General features: G+C 32.0%; 2 protein-coding genes across 4 annotated transcripts in view; one reads left to right on the top strand and one right to left on the bottom strand.

Annotated features, from left to right (window-relative positions):
- Window positions 1-13690, top strand: part of LOC125067628 (mucin-3A) — a 48905-nt gene extending 35215 nt beyond the window's left edge. Inside the window, exons 3-7 of one of the 2 annotated variants that reach the window (XM_047676322.1) lie at window positions 11268-11378; window positions 11761-11901; window positions 12134-12296; window positions 12588-12686; window positions 13162-13690. In XM_047676322.1, the coding sequence (XP_047532278.1) occupies window positions 11268-11378; window positions 11761-11901; window positions 12134-12296; window positions 12588-12686; window positions 13162-13412 (765 nt within the window). In that variant the 3' untranslated portion in view covers window positions 13413-13690. The remainder of the gene's footprint in view (window positions 1-11267; window positions 11379-11760; window positions 11902-12133; window positions 12297-12587; window positions 12687-13161) is intronic. The other variant, XM_047676321.1, reaches the window with a different exon arrangement.
- LOC125067627 (elongation factor-like GTPase 1) overlaps window positions 1-20590 on the bottom strand; it is a 102666-nt gene extending 82076 nt beyond the window's left edge. The window contains exons 1-9 of one of the 2 annotated variants that reach the window (XM_047676320.1): window positions 20110-20590; window positions 19642-19881; window positions 18852-19032; window positions 17883-18762; window positions 17551-17624; window positions 17297-17452; window positions 16660-16777; window positions 15856-16571; window positions 15065-15178 (exon numbers count right to left, since the gene is read on the bottom strand). In XM_047676320.1, the coding sequence (XP_047532276.1) occupies window positions 15065-15178; window positions 15856-16571; window positions 16660-16777; window positions 17297-17452; window positions 17551-17624; window positions 17883-18762; window positions 18852-19032; window positions 19642-19881; window positions 20110-20457 (2827 nt within the window). In that variant the 5' untranslated portion in view covers window positions 20458-20590. Of the gene's footprint in view, window positions 1-15064; window positions 15179-15855; window positions 16572-16659; window positions 16778-17296; window positions 17453-17550; window positions 17625-17882; window positions 18763-18851; window positions 19036-19641; window positions 19882-20109 lie in introns of both variants that reach the window. The other variant, XM_047676319.1, reaches the window with a different exon arrangement.
- Window positions 20591-25287: the final 4697 nt, after the last annotated feature.

The raw sequence follows: 25287 nt of genomic DNA on the forward strand, positions 1-25287 counted from the left end.
GTAATTTAAATTAAAAAAAAAAAAAGTAAAACTACGATTTGAAGCCTTAATAATTGTTTTAAATCATAATACTGGACACGTTTTGTCATCTGATTTTCAAACTAGTTGTTTAACTTTGAGATTAGAGAACCTCGGAAACGCTACTGTATTAAATGAAGATTTTTATTTAAAATGAAAGTGTGTGTATGGTGGAACGCACTAACAATCAACCAGTCTTTTGAAAAACTGCTTTTGCATTAGATAGTATTCCACGCTACAAGCGTACTATCTGTAGGAGTGGGGATATATACCTATATAATAACTTTAAACGTCGAACTACATTAGCATTTATCAATGAGATGCATCACAGTAAATAACAAAAACTTTTTTATTATTTTAAAAATATACATAAAATTAATATCGGATAAGAAAATTTCGGATTCAATAATACCGTATCGAAAGTCACGAGTTTTCATTCCAACACACATTGTAGACATTATTTGCATGGATAATGTTTAATTTATACTAAAACGTGATGCAGCCACAGTGAGCTGGTCTTCTGAGAGAAAGGAACGATTTTACATGTGGTCTTTACCAATTATTACGAGGAACATTGCTTTAGATATAATCAAGTTCGAATAGGAAATTAAAATCAATCGTAGATTATAGGTTACTTTAAATCAAAGTCTTCGATCGAAATCCAGGCCTCTTAAAATTAGTTTCACAACAATAACATTATTGTTGAAAAATTTAAAACCCGTGACAGTTTTAAAACTTTATATAAATACTAGCTGTGGCCGCGACTTCGTGCGCGTTTGAATTCATTAAAAAAGCGTGACTTTATTATTATTATTTTACATATAATTCTAAAATAAAAGTAAGTTAGCCTAAGTTACTTCTTATTACATCAGCTATCTGCCAGTGAAATTCCCGTCAAAATCGGACCAGCCTTTCCAGAGATTAGCCGGAACAAACAGACAGACAAAAATTGTAAAAAACCTTATTTAGGTAAGTGTACCGTGTATGTATATGCATTTAGTAAAACATGGTTATTTTAATATTACAAACATACACTCCAATTTTATTATATGTATACATGCCAAATTACAAATTGCAATTTCGCTGAATGAGTACCTTTTGTCATAATTTATAATCTACTCTAAATATAGAATATAAGTAGGCAATGGAACGTTAACATGGATACAGTACATTACGTATTAAAATAATCCCTAATAATATGTATCGCAAGACTTCTTCGCATATGAAATGTCGTTTGTTATTCAACCATTGTCATCCTTTGTAAATAACGATAATTTGCATAGACGACTTCCTGTGGGAATGTGTCTCATATTTGCTCGCAAGAAAGGAAGGAAATGTTCCTATCAATAGATACGACAAATGCACATTCGCTAGTAATTTATGCCACCCACCATGGGACTTCGCCAACATCAGGTACAATAGCCTATCTGTCGCTGTTCTTGTTTAAAGTTTACAAGGTTGACAGATATATTATGTGAGCGTTTATGGTGAATTGCCGTAGAATATTGTTACAATATATTTATTACAGCTAAAATAATAACAAAGGAACGAAATACACATATATCTTTTATAGATAGAAAAAGAAAACGATACGGTACAAAACTACGTAAAAAATTGGTCTTTCTGTATTTTGTATTTCATGTACAATTCTTATTAATCGGGGATATAACATCAGTAATTGCAATATTCTTCCAGCACACCAGAGCAACATGAAATTATTGCAGGATGTTTTGCACTCATGCCAAAATAGGTTGTACCCAATGGTTATAACTTCTAATATTGTGTGGTCAGATCGACGTGTCGTAACCCTTTGTGCGGTGGTTATACGTGACTGCAAGGCTCGGATCGGTGATTTACGGGTTAACGCTTAACTGGACACGCACGATTGGTTATTACGCATGTTACGTTACGCGACCAGTTTCGCATGTCGAGATCTAGCGGCCGTATGAGATAATGCTCTCCGATACGAACGACTACTGCAATTATGAGGCTGTTGATAATAATCGAAACCGGTTGTTTATGTTGACATTGACACAATATTCATATTAGTGCTTGATTAATAAATAAAAAGTTCGCATATAGTAGAAAAACTACGAAAAGAAAAACCTTATCTGTAAAGTTAGCAATAATAAGATTTAAACCGATACTAAAAATACTAAATTATAGTAACAATGTAAATTATATTGAAAAAAAAAGTACTTTTTAATAATATATTGCAATAGTAATCAAATTATATGGAACATAGAAAGAAAGAAATTCCAAGGGACACACGCTCTTAGAAAATTCAAGATAAAACAATACAAAATATTTCAAGAATACTCGGATGTATGAACAATTTACATGGTCAGCGAGGATGCAAGTAAAATACGAGCAAATTCTGCAACATTTATATTGCTATAAATCTATTTATGGTGCTTAAGTACACTACACAATCGATCTTTGAAGATATGCAAAGGAGAATGTATACAAAAATGGAATAATGTTTTACGATCGTGATCGCACAAAAACGTGTCACACGCTTCGCGAAGAATTTACAGTTCATATAAAATGAGTAACGAGAGAGATAGTTGGAGACAATACATTGAAAAACTAACCGAATGCGCGTTACATCGAACCTGATGACGAAGATTAACTATTAAAACGGGATAAGCTTTACGCAGAATACCCAACAGTTGTACGGCTTCAATGACTCTTTAACAAAAAGTCAATAGCGGTTTCATTATGCAAGAAATATGACCGGCATATATGATATAATAAGAGATAATTTAGTAATATAAATTATTATTTTAATTACGCTAACGGTTAAACTATATTAAAATGTTTAACACATAAAGCTAACTATAAATAACTATAATTTACAGCAAACGTTTTGAATTTCATTATGATTACGAGAAGTGATATTTGAATTATTAATTGAGCGAATGATTAAATCAGAATAATGGCTAAGATCGATCGAACAGTTCAGGCCAATTACGTAGTCAGTGTATTCATTACACCAGGAATGGTGAGTAAAATGTGAAGGAGCACCTAGTACTCGGGTGAGCGTGACATACGATCGGTTCCGCCTTATCGGACCATCAGTTCCCTGTACACCGCACGTGCCTTTGCATACGTAGATGAAACAGCGTCGATAGTCGATATCAGAAAGTATATTGCTTCACGCACTATACAATTTAGCTAAGAACTATTTTGAATATAACGCTGATCTAAAGTCGATTTATATCTCTAAGCGCTGATAATGTGAGCTGATGACATTTTTTTTTTATTAGATGTCTTGCAGTATCTAATATTTAAATAAATATTAATGTAATAAAGTACACAACTTTATAAAATAAACTATTGGTGATATGTTATTAAAGTAGTTATTTAAAAACATTAAGTTAAAAATATAGTTTACAGAATCATAAAACAATAACAGCCAGCATTTCATCCGCTAGTATCGAGAGCTATACATCATTTTAATCTCTTACAAATGTTTGCGTTTACAGCTAAAGTTATTTATTATCTTGATACCAATATTCAAGATAGAATTCAAATACCGAGCCTATTCATTGTACTAGCCAGGCGATACTTTCTTTGTTTGAATTTTCATAAAATTGTCTTTGAATTAAAACCTGATATTGCATACTGTTGGAAACATAAATTCACTTATCTCCTTTCCAACGTATACCACATCTACGTTCATTGCTATGTTGGAATTGTTTTCAAATATAACTATGCATAGCTTTTGTTAAATAGTTTTTTTTTTATATATATAACAAAACAATACGCTGAATATTTTACCTTTTGTTTTGTTCTAAGCCGTTTAAGCACTGCCATCTTACAGGTCTTGTCGGAGGGTATTTCTTTTTAATACCTTATTGGTTGCTCGTTAAGGACGTTTTGAAGTAGCGCAACAAATCCCGGGCAGACAGTTACATGGCAAACCCGAGCCGCAGTAGATGCAAGACCGTACCAAGCGAATCTTTTCGTTTAGTATTACCCGGTACCACTATTAAATTTCCAAATCACGATCCAGAAACAGTGCTCTATTAAATCCTTCTTCACAGACAGGGGTGATTATTTATTGCTTGATATTTAATTGAAAATGAAGTCGACTCTTTTGTTAGTGTGGTTGAAATATCTCGATCAAAAATACTCTAGCGCAATAACTGCGAAAATAAAATGACCCTTAACAAGTGCTCCATCAAAGAGGCGCTCATAAACGTCAAGTGTATGCTTGCTTCGAGCAGTCGCTTCGAATGAGTGGGCACAGATAGCATCCCGTGAATGCGAAACGTCACGACTGTACAACACAACACGAACCACAATAGACGCGAAGTTTTGAATTTACCATGCTCCATCGAAGAAATTGGAATTTAATTTAATGGCCCTCCAACACAATAATGAGGCTTAGCGTTAACATGCAATGACGAAAACATTGCTGAAGTATAAGAGAACTCTTAAAGCATATCGTTAACAGAACAGAAAAGTGGTTTGAAAAGTTTAAATAGAATAAAAATTACAACTAATACTAGACTAGCGTGTTGATAATATCATATATTTAGTGTTGAGAATAGTAAACTTAGCTACTTATTAGATCAAACGACTTGTATATGTGACACAATAAGACAATTATAACAACTCTTAGCGACTATTATAAAATTCTTTACTTCTACAGTTATGTATTTCTGTCGTTGGAGAGAATTATTATCATTTTGTACCTCGCAATATATAATGGCAGAGATTTAATTGAACTAAATAACGGAGCGGAATCGCATTGATGTAATTTACGCAATTCATAATTAGCAGCGAGATAGAATATCACGTTTGAATACGGTTGCATAATTTCCACATTAAAAACGGGTAGTGCATGATAGAGAAGAAAAATCGATGGCACATTTGGGTGTCTCGAGACACAAACCAGCATTAAAATATTTTCATTTAAAACTTAAAGCTTAATTCACAAGATTATCAAAAATGTTGACGTAATAAATATATGATAAAAATTATTCTGTAAAATGTATATAATGTAAAAAAGATACTATGTGACATTTCCTAATTTCATAACCTCGTCTGATAATTGCTTCACATACGAAACGATACAATTAAGGTTACCTTACAAGGAAGGCTACATTTCGTGACCAGATAAGTGACCGTTATATTAGCTTCTGATTCCTGTAATTTATGTTTTATATGGCATATATCTCTGTTTAATGCTTACAAACGATATTTCAATAGTGAGTTTAATCAAAATTTCAGTAATTTAAGTAATACTTGGTGGTATTGGTTCTTTGTGCAAGTCTAGGTAGAGAGGCACTACTCAGTATTGTTGTGTTCCGGTTTGAAGGGCAAGTGAGCCAGTTAAACTACAAGTACAAGGGATATACCATCTTCGTTCCCAAGGTTGGTGGCGCAAAGGCGATGTAAAGAATGGTTAATACTTCTTTTTGCGCCAGTGTTTCTGGACGGTGGTGACCACTTAGTAAATAAAGTGATTATTTAAAGAATAGTAGAATATGTGTTTAAAACAGATAATTAATTCAAATTATATATTTAATTAGTTATGCAAGTGGTGAATGCAATCAAAGAACTGTTGATGCTAGTTACAAACACTTCAATGCAGTCAATCCACATTTAGATACTAACTAGTTTAAATAAATTTGCATCCAGAAAATCCGTTAGTTTTTTTACTGTTACTTAAGTTATAAGTTATGGCATTATGGACCTATTATAAAAAATGAACTTATTTTAAATTAAAAACCTTAAAACAAATGAAATAATTTGCAACAGAAATTAATATCAACGAATGAATCACCTTTGAACATTCCTTATTTTCTATGAATCTTACATATAAGACTATATTGTGTTTAAGGGATTTATAAAGAGACTTAAAGTTGCTAAGAACCTGTTCTTTTAAGGCTGCGAGTTTCTTGTGTAGGAGGTTGGAGTGCACTCATGAATAATAACAATGGCTTCCGGATTTGCAATATTTAATGTAATGCTTAATGTTTTCGTTAACTTCAGTGACATTAAGTAGACATTAAAGCAGAGATTTGATTCTGAAATAGATACGATGTGTTCGTATTTTGTACTTTATACGATTATCGAAGATATGTTTTATATTAGCGTTTGAAGTAAGAAAGGCGAATCGACTTTAGATGCTGGAGTCAGATGGGCGATAAGTTCTAAATTCGCATAACTCAATGACAAAATATACCGTGTGATTAATTAACCTAGCCATTAAATTACCACTAACAGATATATAAAACTGAAATAATTAAATCCTAGGGTATTTTAATTGAATACGTAAAGGGACTAATTACGATATATTTCTAGATATCATCGACGAAGGCAGATTAAAATAACTTATTTCCAATCCTGTTCATAATCCGCGTATGTATATAGAGCATAAAATATTTACGTACTTGTAAGCAGTCCGGAACGGAAACTTGAAGTATTGAATTACTGGACCGCTATACGGTGAAACCTGTTGGATCTATTTGCTAACTGTAAGCCTGATAGGGAAATATAAATAACTAATGCAAATATTCTCGGTCGTCTGTATGTAGTAAGTTTCATCAAATCATTACAATTGGCTTACGTAAGTAACCAAGTCCGGTTAAGTAACGACAAATTTCCTTCTCTGGTTCGATCTCGTATCTATTTCGACAGTCAAGGAAAAATTACGAACAAGCCTCTCGAGATATTAATAGTTATTGTATAAAGTTACAGTACATATTTGGAAAATAGTTGAACGTCTTTTGCATAATGATACAATAAAAAAATCGAATGTACAGGCTTATACCATAAAACTGTTATTTAATTTTGATTGCAATTTACTAAAAAAAGTTCTTATCATTTTCATGTATAAAAGCAATCTTTTAAGAATTTTCTCTGAACAGTAAACCTCAATGTAGCAGATTTTTTTTTTTTTTCTATTTGAATACATATATTGTTTGTTTTTAAGAGTTGTAAATGTAAAACCTTCTCTGACGTTCTTAGGCTAATTTGAATCGTTTATTTGCGCTTCACTGCGAGATCTCTAATGTACGTTCCTTTGGACGTAGCATTCCTAATTGCTGTCAGTTCGTAACGTTACCTAAAGGTCGGAATGTCTATTCGCCTTTCAGTTTGGTGCTCGTTTGCAGAACATTTTAAATTGAACGGAAATATATATCTACATAATTGTTTACAGTGTTGTAACCTTTTACAACTCGGGCCTTCTCATACACTGTTCCTAAAACAATTATTTTTATCGGCCATGGACACAGTCACATGGCGATTGATGATTTCGTTTGTTGAAATGTATGGAATTGACATATTTTTTCGATTTATCACGTGATAAACGAATAATTTACTTATTGTAATTGTAAGAAATATATAACGACAATTTAAATAACCTTTATATCAAATATAATTTTAAGTCTATTATTATTTTATATTTTTATTTGCTCTTTCTAATCTTATTTTGTAGAGCATCGCTTATATGGAAAGGCTTAGTTAAATGAAACAAGTTCGGAACTACAAATATCTATAATACACTGTACAATTTACCGTAATTGCGTAATAAATAATCGTTTAATGCGATATCGTATCGTGTATATGAATCATCACATCGGAAGTGATTACGCGGTTACGTCGGGACCCTGAACTTGCGTTGAGGTAGATCGCGGGCAACGAACGTTGCGTGAACTTGGCCAAGAGGCAATTGTCTGCAGCGAATAAAACTGAATTCAAGCGGTAAAATAAAATAAAAAGTTTATACCTTTATCAATAAATATACTTCTACTAATAAATACATTAAAATCATAAAGAGACTACTATATTATTCGATACAAGTTAATAAAAAGCGAGGAGTTAGTATTGATTGTATGTCATGATTTTATGTGTCATGGGCATAGTCTTAACTCTTAGATTTAAAACTCTATGGTCGCGCTTATACCGGTATAAGGAGTATTTAAGTTTTCGCAGTGTCTATGACCCACGAAACATCAGAAACCTAATTGCTCGCCTGCCTTTCCACAATAAATAAAAAAAGTAGTACTATTTTTCTTTCGCCTCATTCTAGATAACTACCAATCAGTAAACAAGTCGTATCTACATAAGAGCGGCTGCGATGATGATGTATATGGCGCCTGTGGCACTCATAAGTCATTATAGCGTCAGGGAGCTTCGTATAATTATTGAAAACAATTCTACTTAGAAATTATAACGTTAAATTGTGTTGATATATAACAGACTTTTTAAATTAATTAAAGCGCGATTGAGATGGAAATTGATTTTTTGTCTCACAAATACTAAAATTAGATAATATTTTCAATTAATGATTTTAAAACAAGACATCGAGCACTAGACTGTATATTATATAATAGTAATGAAATTAGAGAATCAGTCTAATCACAATCCTGATTAAACCAAACCTACCTTTATAATACAATTAACAAATCGAACAATCGTTGTTTTTTCAATGAACAGTTCAATAACCTCTGTTATCAAGATCTTTTATTGCAGGTTACACGAAGTTCAGAACACGTCAAGATCGCGAACTGGTGATTAACTTTTTAGGTAAACATATCTGTTGATCTCGCTGCATACCGATATTGACCTTGCTTTACGTAACGGGTTTTAAGACGGTTAAATCATTTAACGATTCTCAAAGAAAAAAACAAAAACATGTAATTGACATCACGATGCGCTACGATAGGTACAAATTATAAAATCGAGTAAAAGGTGTTACGACTAAATTGTTCTATCGAAAATATCAAGTAGTCATTCTATTCGAACGTGACGTCCGGCGATTTCAATAAGAAAAAAATCGAATGTTCATCCTTCCAACTCCTGATCTATTTCATCTTATCGACGGCGGTATCGGTGCGGTGAAAGACATCAGTATTTTTTCTATTTGAAATAACAACCGGTAACTAAGTTACCCAAACAATTCTCTGATAAACTCGATGAGAGTAATCGTTGAACGAATTAATTAAAATTAATTTTATAAAAATTTCAAGAAGTTCAATTATAAAGTGAAAGCCGAAGAAAATCTTAATAAAACGATCAATTAATTGGTCAGCAGGAACCGAGTTTAAAAGCAAGAGTTAATGAGGGCAATTGGTGATTTTGTAAAAAGAGCAGCAAACGAGGTCATTACAAGTAAAAAATAAACGGTCAGCGCTTTTGTCATCGAAAACACGGTATAATTCTATTAACGGTTCCAGTATTTTGATCACGTAAATAAAGTTCGAATAATAAAAAAGTGTAGGTACTTTAAGTAATCTGTAAACATATTTAAAAGACAATTTCATAATTGATTGATTATTTATTACCTCACAGCATGATATATAGCAATTTAAATATGTTTACTAAAAATAAAGTTTGAAATTATTTTAGACACAGTTATTATAGTTAGGAACGATGTGTTCTATAAAATCGGTACATATTTTGTTTCAGTAAATGTAAGGCTTTTTAGATATATGATTTATGCAACTATTGGAAATCCAGATATATAAGTATAAGGTATATAGGATTAATAATATAAAGTAATAATTTGCGATCCTGGAAAATTCGATATCCACACTTTCTAAACAAAGATCCCAGTGACGCCGGTGCTCACGGTGAGTCACAAAAATGATATATCGACGTAACTAAAGATTTATTGAATCAGATTTTTTCTGAAATTACAAATATAATATACTAGTGAAAACGCTTCTAGAACTTTAATCGAAACGAACGAACGTGGAAGAAGGTTAAAATGTAAACGCTGTCATGTCGTCATTTCAGGAACTAAAATCCGGCTTGTAACATATTTTTGCGTTAGATAGCCCGTTTATTATGGATGGTAACATAAGCTATATAACGTCCCGCTATGACTCTTAGGAGCGGAGCAATAACCATAAACCTTAACCAATCTTGGAAACTATACTAGCATATAGTTCATGAGATACACTTGCATATGGCTGGCTATAGATCATGTATATGAAGAAATAGAACGCGAATGAAACCACAGGACACAACTAGACTATATTAAAATTTTTAATAGTTTGTATAACGTCTATTTTGAGTCATGAAAATATTATTGAATAGCCCGTTTCGTAAAGTTTTGTAAGGGTCGAAGTAGTGACCACGGACGACATCTAATCCGGAAAACTTTAGATCATTAATAATATGTGTAAATCAATCTTAATCTATAAATGCGTCTGAAGCCGCGAGGCACAGCTTGTATGATATAAAAATAAAAATATTAACAAAAAATATTCGCAACATTATAATATAATATTCAATAGCGACGTAACAATGAAATACTTTGTATGCTATCTGATGTCAATTACCGATCAACAGGGCAATATTTACATTGTTTGAGATCGATACTTATCAAATAAAATCGCGCAGCAGGTGAGCGCGGTAATTGTTAGAGTACCACACAGATATAATTTTCAAACGTAACGGTTACCAGAACGCGTGTTCTGATAACCGTCTACGCGTAAATATGAGAACCACTCATTTGTTATTTATAAAATAATACCAGATAATTGTTTGTGTGGGAAATTGATTACTTACGTAACTTATAGTGGTATTAACACTCAAGCGGTTTGATAAAAAAAATGCTAATCACGTGTACAAATAAGCGACTTTATATTTCCACGTAAAGTAAATCTGTCAAAGCGAAAGCATTTGCTGAACATGTATTTGCATTTGACTTTAACTTTACCGATTTACAAATTTAAACATTCGCTTGTAAGAGAACATAAATAAATAAGGCATATTATTCATAGCGCGGTTTTAACATTTTCCGGATGCATTATAAAAAAATAATTGACATAAATATGTATTTAAAATCTTGGAAGTAACTACCGAGTTTCTTGTCGGATCTACTCATTAGAATCTACATTACGAATCGGTGATAGGATGTAACATTTAATACAATTCTGTAAAATTACGATTCAAAAATAAATACCTACTCGAATAAAGTATATTTTGATTTTGATTCATAATAATTATTCACGATAATATACCCCGGGCGTTCGCTATTGTGTATGTAAGACACGGCTTGAACTTTTAACAAAGACAATATCAATTCTGTACGACGACAACTTCACACCATTTCTCATTATTGTGCTTATAATTAATGACGAGGCATGAATTAGTTCTTCTGAGGAATCCATACGTTTTTACAAGAACAGATATTACGCCGACAAACGTAGTCGCTCCATTTCTTAGACGTTAATTTGCGAAATACATTAATCATAATAATAATATGTTACTGTTTTCAGACGGTTCCTTTGCCGGCGGGTTCTACTTCGGTGCTAGCGAAGCCGACAAAGTACCACTACTACCCTCACAATCAACACATCTATTTACTACCGGAATGCGCTATTCAACAGGTAATGAAATTTCTCCATTGTATGTCAAGTAATAGCATTTATTATTCAAAGCAAATTGCATTTGAATAGAAGTAAATATTTGCAATGCCCTTATTGGTTGACTGTTGTAGACTTTGTTACCTTTTCTGTGTACCAATGTTATGTAGCCTTTATTATGAATGCAGAGTATTTATTATTTCAGTTCTGTTTTTGCTAAGATTTCCGTGTAAACATTGACACACTAATAAATTCGATACGGAAATATATAATCAATATATGAATGGGCAAAGACGAAATATTCATTTTTGTTTGTGAACCGATTTTCTTTTTTTTTCGGTAGTTATTGATAAGTTTTTTTTGTTAATTCATAATTAATTATATTATAATAATATTCGTGTTTCAGGTGTGCAACGCAGTATACGTGCGTTTGAATTACACCCAGCCACTTTGCGCTTGCCCCGCCAGGTACAGGGACCCGTGCTCAGCGAGTTTGAACGCAGACGACCTGCATACCACGCGACTCACTACAGATTCCAAAAAGAAGGTGAGATACCGCAGGACATTAAAGTTAACGGCGTAACATTCATTGACTTAAAAGGAATAATATCGTAGGTTAACGGCAAAGATCTTTATTGAGACACTAACGGTTACTTTGTATAAATTATCCATCACTCCTTAATAAGCAAAAGAGTACTTTGTATTAGTAAAATTACATTTTTTCGGTGTCGATTTTATGTTATTAAAATATATCTTATCGAATCTGTTTCATGTTTCAGTACGCTAAAAAAGCAGTCACATTGGTGAAGACTTGCGAAGCCGTGTCTGAGATGCGAGAATGCCGAGCTCCGAGGGACTGGTCACTTTTAGCACTTCAGAACATCCGGACTGGCAAGTCACACTATCTGGTAATTTGCCGATGTCCCGAAACTCATATACTTGGTAAGTTATATCACATAACTGTATTATATAATCGTGACAGTAAATTTGTCAATGTAATAAATATACGACTTAAAAGGTAATCATGGTTGATTCTTTGTGCGTCTGCTTTCCATAAGAAGTACAGATAGTTACAACTGACAGTATGTTTATGAGGATAACTGAAAATTATATTAAGGTTTCCTTAATGTATCTGCTTTCTTAGTATTATCAATAGAAATAATGCATTGCTTGACGTTATACAATGGAATTTATCTGTTGATTGAAAGTATAAAAGATTGTTTTATCACATAGAAGGGCCGATGTCTCACGATCAGCCGACGTATGCGTCTGTACCAGGAATTAGAGTTTACGGCATGATGTGCGTCCGCCAGACAACTTCTTATCACACCGGTGAGTCACTTTACTATCTACTCTTTAGAAACGCCCATATCGCCTGCATGAAAATATTGCAGAATATGAATTATCTAGCGCTGATTTATACGGGTATTAGCGCAAATAAAGTAAATTTTGATTTATTATAAGTGCTCTGTGTTGAACCTTAAGCCAACTCATAGAACGTTGTTAATATTGCTATATTTTATTAACAGTATTTAAAACGGGATATTTGCTTTTTTTATTTTTATTTGGTGGAGCTCGAGACTCTCGTGAACAAGACATTCGTAAATAATGTCGAAATATCGAGCTCCACCAAATAAAAATAAAAAACATGGTAAATATCCCGTTTTAAATACTGTTAGTAATAAAAATAACCATGTTAATTTAAAATCTTGCAATATTTTATTTTGTTATATTGTTATTTTATTAATGCAATCTGTATAATATTTTTTTTCATAATGAATATTAAAGTTTTAAAATTATTTTTCAGGTTTTAATTCGAACAGATACACATCGGGCGTCCAGAGCACCACAAGCACGTACAAAGTAGACTACTCTCAACCTCACTCATACGTCGATAAGCCCGTCTACAACCGATACCAGACACATAGCTACTCGGACTCAAACTACTACAATAGAAGGTCTAGAGCCTCGCGCGTGAGGCGAATGACATCAGAATACCCCCCGTTCCCATGGTATAAAGTAAAAGAATTGGCGCGAGCATTACATTGGATCAATTAAGAAGAAATTAATCGTATTGTTACGGAAAAGTAGGTTGGTTTCAAGATGGCCGTACAATTACCGCCTCGTTGAATTCAACGAAGACTTTAAACGATACATTTAATTTCAAAACGCTTCTAGCTTTCTTATACCAGTTATGTGATTAAGTCTGATTCATTTAAATTACATCGTATGAAAAATAATCAGCTGCTGAATACTCGATACGCATTTAATAGACATTAATAACATTTTGTACCTTTTCCAGTACTACATTATATAACTTAGGCTCTAATAAATAATCAATAGTATTATAGATTACGGTTAAGTTATTATTATTTGCCAGAAGGCAAGGCCATAGATATAAGAATGGAATTAGAACGGACAAAACATTATAAATCGCTTTTAATGTGGCGATAAAATTATTTGATTTGGTATTTTTAATATTTTTTTTTTTTTAAGTACACGAAATAATGTGATACGAGCTCAGTGTTTTTTGTGTATTTCGATGCATTTATAGCTACATAAGTTTTTAGTATATACATTATTTATATCAAAAACCATATAACTTAGACAAATCGCTTTGTAAATAGTAGTGTTAATTACAATATTTGTAATTACAAAAAATAAAATTGATTGAAAATATTTCACTGTATTATTATTTATATATCAAACGTTTTTGTGCATAAACGTCATACATCTGAGCTGAGACCTCTTTAATATTCAATCAAAAAGGCTTGGGCGCAACAATGTGGCGAATTTTATCGACACATTTTTTACGGTATTTTTCTTTACTGCGCAGAGTAATGAAATGAAAATAAACACAAATTAATGAAATGAAGGTGGTACTTTCCTAATAAATCATAAAAAACAATTCTTTCCTAGTAGGATACAGAAGAGGTATGTGATAGATGTAAGACAAAAAAGAAGCGGCATCATAAAATTATTTGTTTATTTTTTGAGCCTTCATTTGAGTTTGGATATTACATTAAACTCAATAGTTAAAAAAAAATCAGATCTAAAGGTTATTGTTTTTTTTTACATCTATTACATACCTACTTCTTTTTTATCTTACTAGGAAAGAAAAATATTTTTATTTATTATTAATCGATATTTTTTTTCTAGTTTTATTTAAAATAAGCCGACTGGTAAATAGGCCGCCTGGTGGTTTGTGTTCACCACCGCCCAAATACTTGGTATTTTCGGAAGAGATATTAACCATCTCTTACGTCGCCAATGAGCCAGCAATCTTGGCATTTAAGATGTTATGTGCCTGTCTATAGTGGCAATGGCTCACACATCATCTAAACCCACAACAATTGCGTAAAATGACGATTAAACAGTGCCTGCTTGAATGGAGTACATATTTTTAGAAATAATAGTTATTATAAGGAATTACTAATATTCCTGTTTACCCCTCCAATTAGGCTAAAAGTTTGTATTAAATGTGGGGATAATAGTCCAAGGGATCAGGATCGATCTAGCGATATTTTACATCGCTAGGCGGCCCTTAAACGATTGCGCTATTGCCTACTTGTTGATAAATATTACTGTTTGGCGGTATCTTATATGATGAGTGGGTGGTACTTATCCAGATGGCCTTGTTCAGAGCCCTAGCATCAAGTACACAAGTAAACTCTCTGAGTAAAAAATATATTATTAGAATTTTAACTTACCTAATACTTTCTGATCCACAACGATGTCACAAGAATACATAGCTGCCATGAGTCGTTGAGGTTGAACTTGGAATGCTCTTTTACAACCTTCTTTCACTGCTGACATTATTTGACCTTAATAAAAAATAATTAAATTATATTAATATTTGAATAAATTGATTACAATCATAGAATCAAGATTTGAGAATCGTTTTACGTTGTCAATTGGATAATGTAACGACCCTAAATATGAGAAGTATAAATCTGAAATAATATTTGTTATTTCGAATTTATATATTTACTTTCAAAATATATAATATCTATTTTAAATATTATTTTAGGATATGTCGTGGCATGAGACCATGATATGTGCATTTTGCTCAAATATCGATATGAGACTACAATGAAGAGGGTTCTCAACTTTCCCTAACATGTTTTCTTAAATATTGCCCATGATGATGTCCTGACCAATTTAAGCCACACAAACCCATGTCAAGGGAGATCGACCAACTAGTCTGGGCATATTTTAGTGCACAAGTATGTGCGCAAGTACAGGTGCGGTCTCTATTCCCTCTCTATCATAATTTGACAGAATACCCGATATGACCTTACGTGCTATCTGAGGCACGGCAATGTACTTATAAATTTGCTTATTAAAGACTCCGGACTGTTGTTGATAATTTTCATATGACGAAAAACCAATAAATTTTCATCGACCCGACCTGGGATTTTAACCATAATACATGCACTAAACCAACGAAATGTATCATATTACAAACAAATCAAATAGGTAGTAACATCTGTATATTTACCTGATAATGGTCCATATGTATAGGAAATATCTTCGTCTACTTTATCCATAGTCCATTCCTCAACACAAAAAGCCACACCCATCATCGGTTCATCACACAACGGACCAGCCAATGAAGCCAATTGAAAACCATTCACAAAACTACTTTCGTACTCAAATCGAGGATCCTCTTTTAATTCTTTCTCGTGATGTAGAAATTTAGTTTTATAATCTGGCGTCTGATTTAAAAGCAAATTTGGGCCACAATTTCTAGGTCCTACAGACCATATTTGATTAACAATGTCCTTCCATTCCGGACCCAATTTGGAACATATAGCTTGTAATTCACTCTTAAATGCTTCTATTAGTTTCAACATTCTATCAGACAATTGATGTTTACCATTTATATGTAATTCATCAAATTTACTTTCAAGATTGTCATTTCTTGACACTCCTTGTAATATTTTTATGTGTTGTGATATTGCTTTTAATAAATCAGTCGATCTATCTAACAGTGATGTTATTTCGTTTGGTAAAGGTTTAGCACGAATTTTGATAGTGCTTTGTTTATTAATAGTGCTTATACTTATTAGAGAATCTTGTTCTGTAATGCCTTTGTCAATATTTTGGGAGTCAATTTCTTCATTGGCCATATCTATTTTAGGTGGTTCTACAATTGTTTCTCTAAACGGTACTATCGGTTCTGATACTGTTATAGGAATTTTGGCATAAAGGTTCCTAAAAAAATATATGTTTTAATTAACCATTATAATGATTAATTTCAGACAAGTAATAAGCCTAAAGCCTTCTGAATGATAAAACTTACTTGAGATCTTCAAGACACCTCTGTAAATGTACTTCGCCGGCTGTAACTAAAACATGTTCACCTGTTTCTTGCAATAGAACTTGAACGCAGGAATCTGATTGGTTAAGTAATCTTAAACCTGCAATAGACATGGACATATAAAATATTTAAACAAGAGGTTATGGTATTTAAGGATGATATCTTCGGGAATTATAATGACTGATTTTGTCTAAAGCGTCATTCCTGAAGGAGATTAGCCCAGGCACATGACAAGATTTATTTTAGTGTACAAGTGTTGGCGCATACACAAGTGCACTCTGATAATATGATGGGATAGCAGAATAAAAAAGCGTTAGGCGAAGGATCAACGACTTTACGTACTTTGTGAACGTGGGAGTGTACACACACTTCCAACTTTCATACTGTTACTAAAAGTCTTTCCTTCTCGGGGTTTGAGCCCAAACCTTTCGATCTTCGGTTTTGTTAGTTTTGTTTTTGACACCAAAGAGGCAAACCACTTTTTTATGGTTATGGTATATAAGATAAACAAGATTCAAACTCAAGATAGCTTTGATACAATTACCTAAATAATTTGGATCAACAGCAATTTAGAAAATATTTAAAATTATGATGTGTTCTAAGTGATTATTAATTATACCTTTCACTAGCTGAGATAGTTGTGACGGATATGACGGTTCTATAGCGACTCTCAGTATAGGAACAGCTGCGTATTGAATCTCACTAAACGCTGGACATGCAAGAGTACTACTTAATGTTGCAGTTTTAAGTATATGATCCTGTAAACCACCTATACCTAAAAAATAAATACATTATTAAAATATAAAAAATCTACATTATTACAATAAATAAATTGTCATTTAAATTTAAAACCTATTTGTAATCATTACTTACCTATAATGTTACCCGCTACAGCTTCATCGATATCTTCTAATTCTCTTCCCATCAAAATATATAGAGATTTAATCCTGCAAAAAAGTAAAAATGTAAAAAATAATTTTAAAATCTTATTAACATTTAAGTGGACGCCAAGCAGCAATAGTATTGTTATGTTTCAAGGGTGAGTAAGCCAGTGTAAATACAGATATAAGTGATGTAACATATAATTTTAATAAGGCCATTATTTATAGGCGGTGGTGTAATTACCAAGTTGTACACAAAAAAAAATATAGGTGAATAAAAAACCTTACCTACTTGTGTAATAAAAAAAGGAAGGGAAAACTTACTCTGTACATGTGATGTGTTCGTCACTTTGCAAGTCTTTCAATTTCTTATTAGGATCTATTTGGATGTCTTTTTTAATAAGTACTTGGGAGGGATCATGTTTTGGACCTAATACATATAATTTGTCACCTTTCCTAACTTTACCACTAAATATTCTAGCAAAAGCTATAAATGCAGTTTGATTTTCATCTTCCTTTTCTTTTTCATCTTCAGTGCACTTCTCAGCGTCATTATGACTCAATTCTTTATCTTTTGATATAGGAATCGGTTCCGCATTAACATTATTCTGTTTCAGTTCAACTCGCATCTGTCTCGCTCTCTCTCTTCTTAGAGCCATTTCCTCTGCTGTTAATGCTTTCGGTTTGTTTTCGGGCAATACGCTTTTATCAACACTAAACATCTTAGATACAAAAATAATCACAGTTCTATCATTACTGCTATCACAGTCTAAAAAGTCATGTTTAAGTTTTTGTGTTTCTTCAGGATAAGTATCAAGGTCTCTTATACGAGAGCACATGAGTTTTTCCACTTTTTCTGGTAAAATTTCTTTTGGTGAAGGAAGTTTTGTGCAAACCATATCTAACACTGTATTCGACAGTGGTAGCCACTGTGTCATCAGCGACTGTAATTGAATTCTGCTGTCAGTGTGTCTTAGATCCCGGGTCGTAAGTTTAATACCAAGTTTCTCACAAATAACTGGAACCTTCTCTTTGTCATTTCTAAGTACAATTGTTTCATATATATTCCATAAATTATCAAAAATAACTTGAACAAAGAGTGGCTTTTTGGCTTTTTCTTGAGCACCTTTCATGAAACGTTTTGTTTTAGAATTTAAAAAAAAGTCACCCCAAAGAACCTTTCGTAGTAATTCTTCTTTCACTCCTGGTAATAAACATAATTTATTTCAGTAAATAATTAAAACTTATCAGAAATTTAACAAAAATATAAACTAATATCATATTATTACTTACCAAGTTTATCCGAAAAAAGTTTTGCAAAGTTGTGTATAGTGAAACCCCAACCATCAATAGCACTAGCAAACACTACATTTCCCTGTTCTGGCGAAAAATATAAGTTTGAGTCATCTGCATCTTCTAGTGCTGATGTCCAATCATAGAAATTATTGTCTTCCTTTGGAACTGACTTTTTTGTCTGCTAACATTAAAAATAACAGTATATTAACTCTATGGGAGACTATTTAACTAAAGGGACTATTTTTAAATACAAAACAATGAAAATAAAAGTTAAGTTGAATGAGAATTTGTCTTTTTGTTTTTTGAATTTGAATGAAGCTACAATCCATTTTTATACATTATACATTGTAAATATAAATAGAATAATCCTGGGATAATAAGTAAGGAAAAAAGGTAGTACTATTAACAACTGCTAGGTATTTTACTATTTTTAAAGATTACTTCTTATAATTTATTTGACCCCAATGAACAGTATATATATTTTTTTACTGTTACTGTTTCAGCATTTAAAACACATGTTTATGACTAGTAGAACAGAATTTTTTTTTGTTTCTAATATATTCTATTAAATTTTTAAAAGTAAGACTCTTTTATGTTATTTTTAGAACAGTATGCAAACTACCTTGATTCTGTGAAGTAAAATTACAAAAATTACAATTATAAAAAGAGTTCCCAAAATAAGTCTTTTTTTTTCTTTCTATTGTTTAGCATCTTTCTCTGGTGCCTTACATCATGATTCATGAAAAAAAAAAAAATAATATAATAATATGATAAATTGTGTACATACTTGTTTATCAATTAATGTTTCCTCATTCTCTAATACTTCAGAAGCAAACAATTCTCCCATAACTGCATTAACTTGTTCCAATACTTGTGTGATATGTACATATGCATCAAGAGCACTCATCTTCATTTCTACTATCAGACGATCTATTTTATTCAAAACCAATACAGCTTGAATACTTTCCGAGTAAGCCTGTTTCAATGCAAGTCTTGTTTGGGGACATACACCTTCGACAACATCCACCTGGAGATATAAAAGTTTTGATTTTAAATGAATACATGATGACAAAAACATTATGCAATAATACATAAGACATTTTTACAGTAAGCAGTTGTTTATGTTATATGTAATATATTAAATTTTTAAGCAATTAAGTATATCTTAACTTTAGTATTTGGCTTATTTTAAAATTTAATTCTGGGTAGGTTGTAGTTATGTGAAAAAACATGTTTGTATACATTTTTTACTTACAACAACAATAGCGCCATCACACAACCTCACTGCAGTAGACACTTCACTTGAAAAGTCAATATGTCCAGGCGAATCTATGAGGTTTACGAGATATTCTTCTTTATCCAAAGCATGGTACAGAGCAATACTGCTACTTTTCATCGTTATACCTCTCTCTTGCTCGTCAGGCCTACTATCCATGTAACGCAATTTTCCAGACATTCTCTGTGATATAATACCATTGCTGGATATCAAAGAATCTGCCAAAGTTGTTTTTCCGTGATCCACGTGGGCTACAATACAAATATTTCGAATTTTTGTAGGTCTGTTTTGAAGTTCTAAGATTTTCGTTGAATCTACTAGCCTCATTGTTGATTTTTTTATAAATCTTGGGATTTAAAACTTTATTTAGCACAAGGTGAGTTTACTAATACGATTTATGAGGAAAAATATGTCTCTTCGAGTAAGAAAATAACAAGAACAAGTTGCACAACGTGAGTGAAATTGGAAAATATTGACATCGTTGGCATTTTGACAGCGTCAAAATGACAGTGTCTTTTAGACTTTGACGTTTTCGTTTCGAAATAGTTATATTAGTTACATACCTAGTTTAATGATGTGATTGAGATGTAATTAATATTATGAGAGGGTGTTAATCTTTTGATTAAATTTAAATAATATAATTGTTTTTTAAAGTATGTTTAAAATAACTATAGAAAAAATATGTATGTTTTTTGAATTAAGGTTGCATGCAGTACTTTTAATAAGATTTATTATTTAATAATAAATTTTGTAGGACATAGTTATACCAATACATAATGCTCATGTAAATATACAATAATTATGCGAAATGCATATTTTAAGCTGTATTGTTATTTTAACATAACTATAATTGCTGTGATATTGTACTAAATTTACAAAAATGAACTATTTAAGTTCAAAAATTTACGAGAAACAATAAAATAAAGGTTAGTTCTGTGTTTACATTTAAAAAAATAATTTGTTCATTATTTTTCCATAATTCAAATTAAATTAATTTTGAAATAATGATATTAAATGAATCCTGTTATAAAATTGTAATTTTTTTGTTGTTTATACAATTCTAGAGAAATAAAAATGGCAAAGAATAATGGCTCCATAGAACATTTTACTTAAAAACTTACATTCTTAAGTTATAAAGAAACTTAAATAAATAAAAAAAACTTAAATAAACTGTATAACATTTAAATATTAAAAGATGCAAGATTCCATTAAAAAGGTGTCATGTTTCAATATATTTACAACTTCGTGCATGGATAAAGCTTTTATTTTGTGGGTTTACAAATCCACCCGCATTGCGGCTTACCGGCAGTCTGCCCATTGTGCCTCTCCTGTCAATAATTCATCACGTCGGACAAAGTGGGATCAAACTTGCGAATATAATTAAGGTACAAATTGTGAGAGCTCTTGCATAATCGATTGTCGATTAAATTGTGTCTCTGGTATCTCATATTTTCCATATTATTCATATTTATTTTAACTTTTATTATATATTAATATTATTTATACTACAAATGTAGATCATTGTAAGTATAAGCAGGATTAAAATTAAATAAAGAGCATTTCGAATATCAATTAATTTAATGGATATAATGTATTTTTTCTATATATGCATGTTACATGTATATTAATTCTAGTTTGTCTATATTTCACTAACAAAAGTTATTGTCTTATCCTTCTCCACCATTAGTTTAGTTTTATTGTTGAGGTCAGGACACTTTACATTATTATTAATATAATATTATTATACGAATCCGAATGTAATTCATACCACGAGGGCCCAATGGCTTGTATGTGGGTTGAGACCTTATTCTGTTAGATCAGAGGTTTCCGAACTTTTTTCTCATAGATTACTTTCATAGACTGAGTCCCAACCGAGTTATAGTTTTCGAACTTTGTACTGAATATGGAATATACAAGTTTGAATTTACAAGGTGTTTGAATATGCAAGGTGAAGTCAAGCCAACATTTTGGTTCTTCACTGTCGACAGCAGATAAATTTTCGTGGACACCGCTTACGAATTGTGAACCCCTTTTTTGTCACGTAAACGTAAACTCCCTTAGGGTCTCCAGTGAACCCTTGGGGTCCACCTGGACCACTTTCACTAAGTTGTTAGATTGTCGCGCTTTGATAACAGTATCATTTTAGTTTGAGTAGAAATTAATTGCTCTAACACTTTATTCACATGTGTTAAAGACAAGTACATTAGCAGCCCGTAAATGTCCCACTGCTGGGATAAAGGCCTACTCTCCCTTTTGCGGAGAAGGTTTGGAGCATATTCCACCACGCTGCTCCAATGCGGGTTGGCGGAATACACATGTGGCTGAATTTCGTTGAAATTAGACACATGCAGGTTTCCTCACGATGTTTTCATTCACCGCCGAGCACGAGATGAATTATAAACACAAATTAAGCACATGAAATTTCAGTGGTGCCTGCCTGGGTTTTAATATTTTGCATTGATAGCCTGTAGCGCAATACAAAAAAAAGAGCGCGCGATCGCCTGTCATTGATACTTGGCTTTATTTTTTGGCGGGAAAAAGGCGAAGGACTCAGATTCGGACGTATTATAATTATCCACATATATTGTGTTGCAAGGTGTTTGTCGTTTTAGTTTGTTTATTTTTTAGTAATTATTCATTTAAATTGTTGATTGTTATTTGTTATTATGAAATCAGATATTTGTGTGTCTATTCTTATTAAAGATTCATTTTGTCTCTTGGACTGTAAGATCAGAGGTGGAATAGCCCGCGTGTTTTCTAGTGCTCGTTAGCCATCCAATTAGTAAGCTCTCTGTTTCTGTTTATATATCTAATTTATAAGTAATGTTAGAGGTGATTAATGTGTGCGCTATGTTCTTATTATTAAAAAAATGTTGGACCAACGTAAAAATCGTTTTCTTTCTGAATATTATCGTAGTGATTTAGGTAATTGTAATAGATGTTGAATTAGAATTACATAACGAAGTTCAGGTAGAAAAGTTGTCGTGATAGTTCATAGCAATTTTAACGCTTGATGGTATTTCTACCTTTGTATCTGAAACATATGAGTAATCATTAATAGCTCTTGGTAATATTGCTCTTTATACGGGTAAACAAGGATCGTATTCGTATCACTCAAACTGAGTGATAGTCGTAACGTCATGTATCAAATTAGCGGCCAAGCTGGCCATAAAAATAGGTAGAAATATTTTAATTCGGCATAATATATTTAATCGTAACATTTCCTCCTCTACTCAACGACGCTTCAGTGGACGAGTGTCTTACCACATAGCGCATCAATCAACGTTGTAACGTTTGTAATACATTAAAAAAAGAGTGCGTATCGCCTGTCACAGACACGTTTTGGCGCCACGTTTAGGTGCCTCGGACAATATATATATTTTATATGTAAGCTACAATTACAACAGGTTATTCTGTTTTCAGTTGTTATTCTTCTAATGATGTTATTTGTTATTATAAAATGAGTGTTTTGTTTATTCTTATTAAGAATTCAGATAAAACAGTTCAGTACATACATATTTCCTCTGAAAAATAATATAATTACGATATCACTATTTTGTAGAAATTAACAGAAATCTCTAAAAAAAATTGAGGCCGCAACAAAGAGATTGCGGTACTAAGAAATTCTATAAAACTGAGTCGTAAGCAGTGCTCGTAGCAATTCAAGATTCACAAAAGCTGTTGTTTGTTGTTGATGATGCTATCTGTTAAATTGTAGGTTTTATTCTCTAACAAATTGTAACTATTTCGCTCCGTCAACCTAAGCTTTGTTTTTGAACATAATGTGTCTCACGGAAACACAAAATGTCAGTAGAGTATCTATATTTTTAATCTGATTGAAATCGTAAATGAAAGCATGAGATTTTGTTAAGATGTAATGAATTCGGTTTTGGTCTTCTATAATATAGAGTAATCATTTGTTAATATTATAAATCAGAATAGGTGTTTGATGCTTTCTGAAATCTTTAATTGCTTCTTTCACAAAGAAATAGACACAAGGTATACTCCGTTGACAAGTACCATTAGCTACTATTAGTCCCAAATGTTCGATTCCTGCTAAATAGCTATTTAGTAAACTTCTGATAATTTTGTTAGTTATATTCACAATCGAATCGAATCCACAATCGAATAGTGGAAAATTTTGTCGACATTTTAATAGACGGTCTTGAAGTTTAATTGTATTAAAATAAATTTAAGCCGTGTGTAGCTTAAAAGCTTTAGCACTCTCGGGATTTTATATTTTCTATCCATCTATTTCATATTTGAAAACCCATCCACAGTGGATGTATTTATATTTAATAAATAAAATATCCTTAAAACCTTTTAGGTCTTCTAGAAAATACAAATAATGAATCTCATTTTAAATTTATCGTTTTCGCACCCTCCTTAGAAGTTTCTTCCATTTTTGAAAGTAACATTTAAAAAAATATGCATAAAATAGAATACCAAATATATCTGTCAAATTTCAAATGTACGATACGTAGAAAAATACGAGAGCGTTTTGAATTTTAACACCTCCGTGCCTTCCCCCTTTTCATCCTGTCTGTGATAGATATTCGGAAATCCTATTTTAAGCTATTGTCTTTTGCAGTATAAAGAACATCTATGTGAAGTTTCAATTCGGTGCAATGTGTAAGTAGTTAGGAATGGAAATTCATAGCGAATTTGAAAAAGAAGATTATCAATTCTTCTTTGTTTATTTTTGTGTATGTTTATGTATATGTTTCTCGATAACTTCGACGATTGTGAACTGATTATTATGATGATTTATTCGATAACTTATGTCGCATGGTAAATTCATTTTTTTTTTAAATCTGACCAAAAGAGTATTTATGAGTCGTTCTGTGAACCGATTTTTTGAGTTTTTTGTTTTTGAATACAGTTATTAAAACTATATCCAAATTAAGTATTGAGTCATTTTTATTACTACACAAAACATGTAGGTATATATCTATTTACTCACAAGGCGCCCCTTCACGTTAAATGATTATGTTGTAAGCACGAGAACACTCATACTATACTGTAATACATACTGCAATATAATGGATGCTGATAATAATTTAATGTGGAGAGGCGCGCCTTTGTAAAGGAATATATTGTATACAAAACTGTGATCACCTCACAAACTGTTATAAATGAGTAAATTTTCATCGTCTC

Source organism: Vanessa atalanta, chromosome 12 (genome assembly GCF_905147765.1).
Source record: "Vanessa atalanta chromosome 12, ilVanAtal1.2, whole genome shotgun sequence".
NCBI lineage: Eukaryota > Metazoa > Arthropoda > Insecta > Lepidoptera > Nymphalidae > Vanessa > Vanessa atalanta.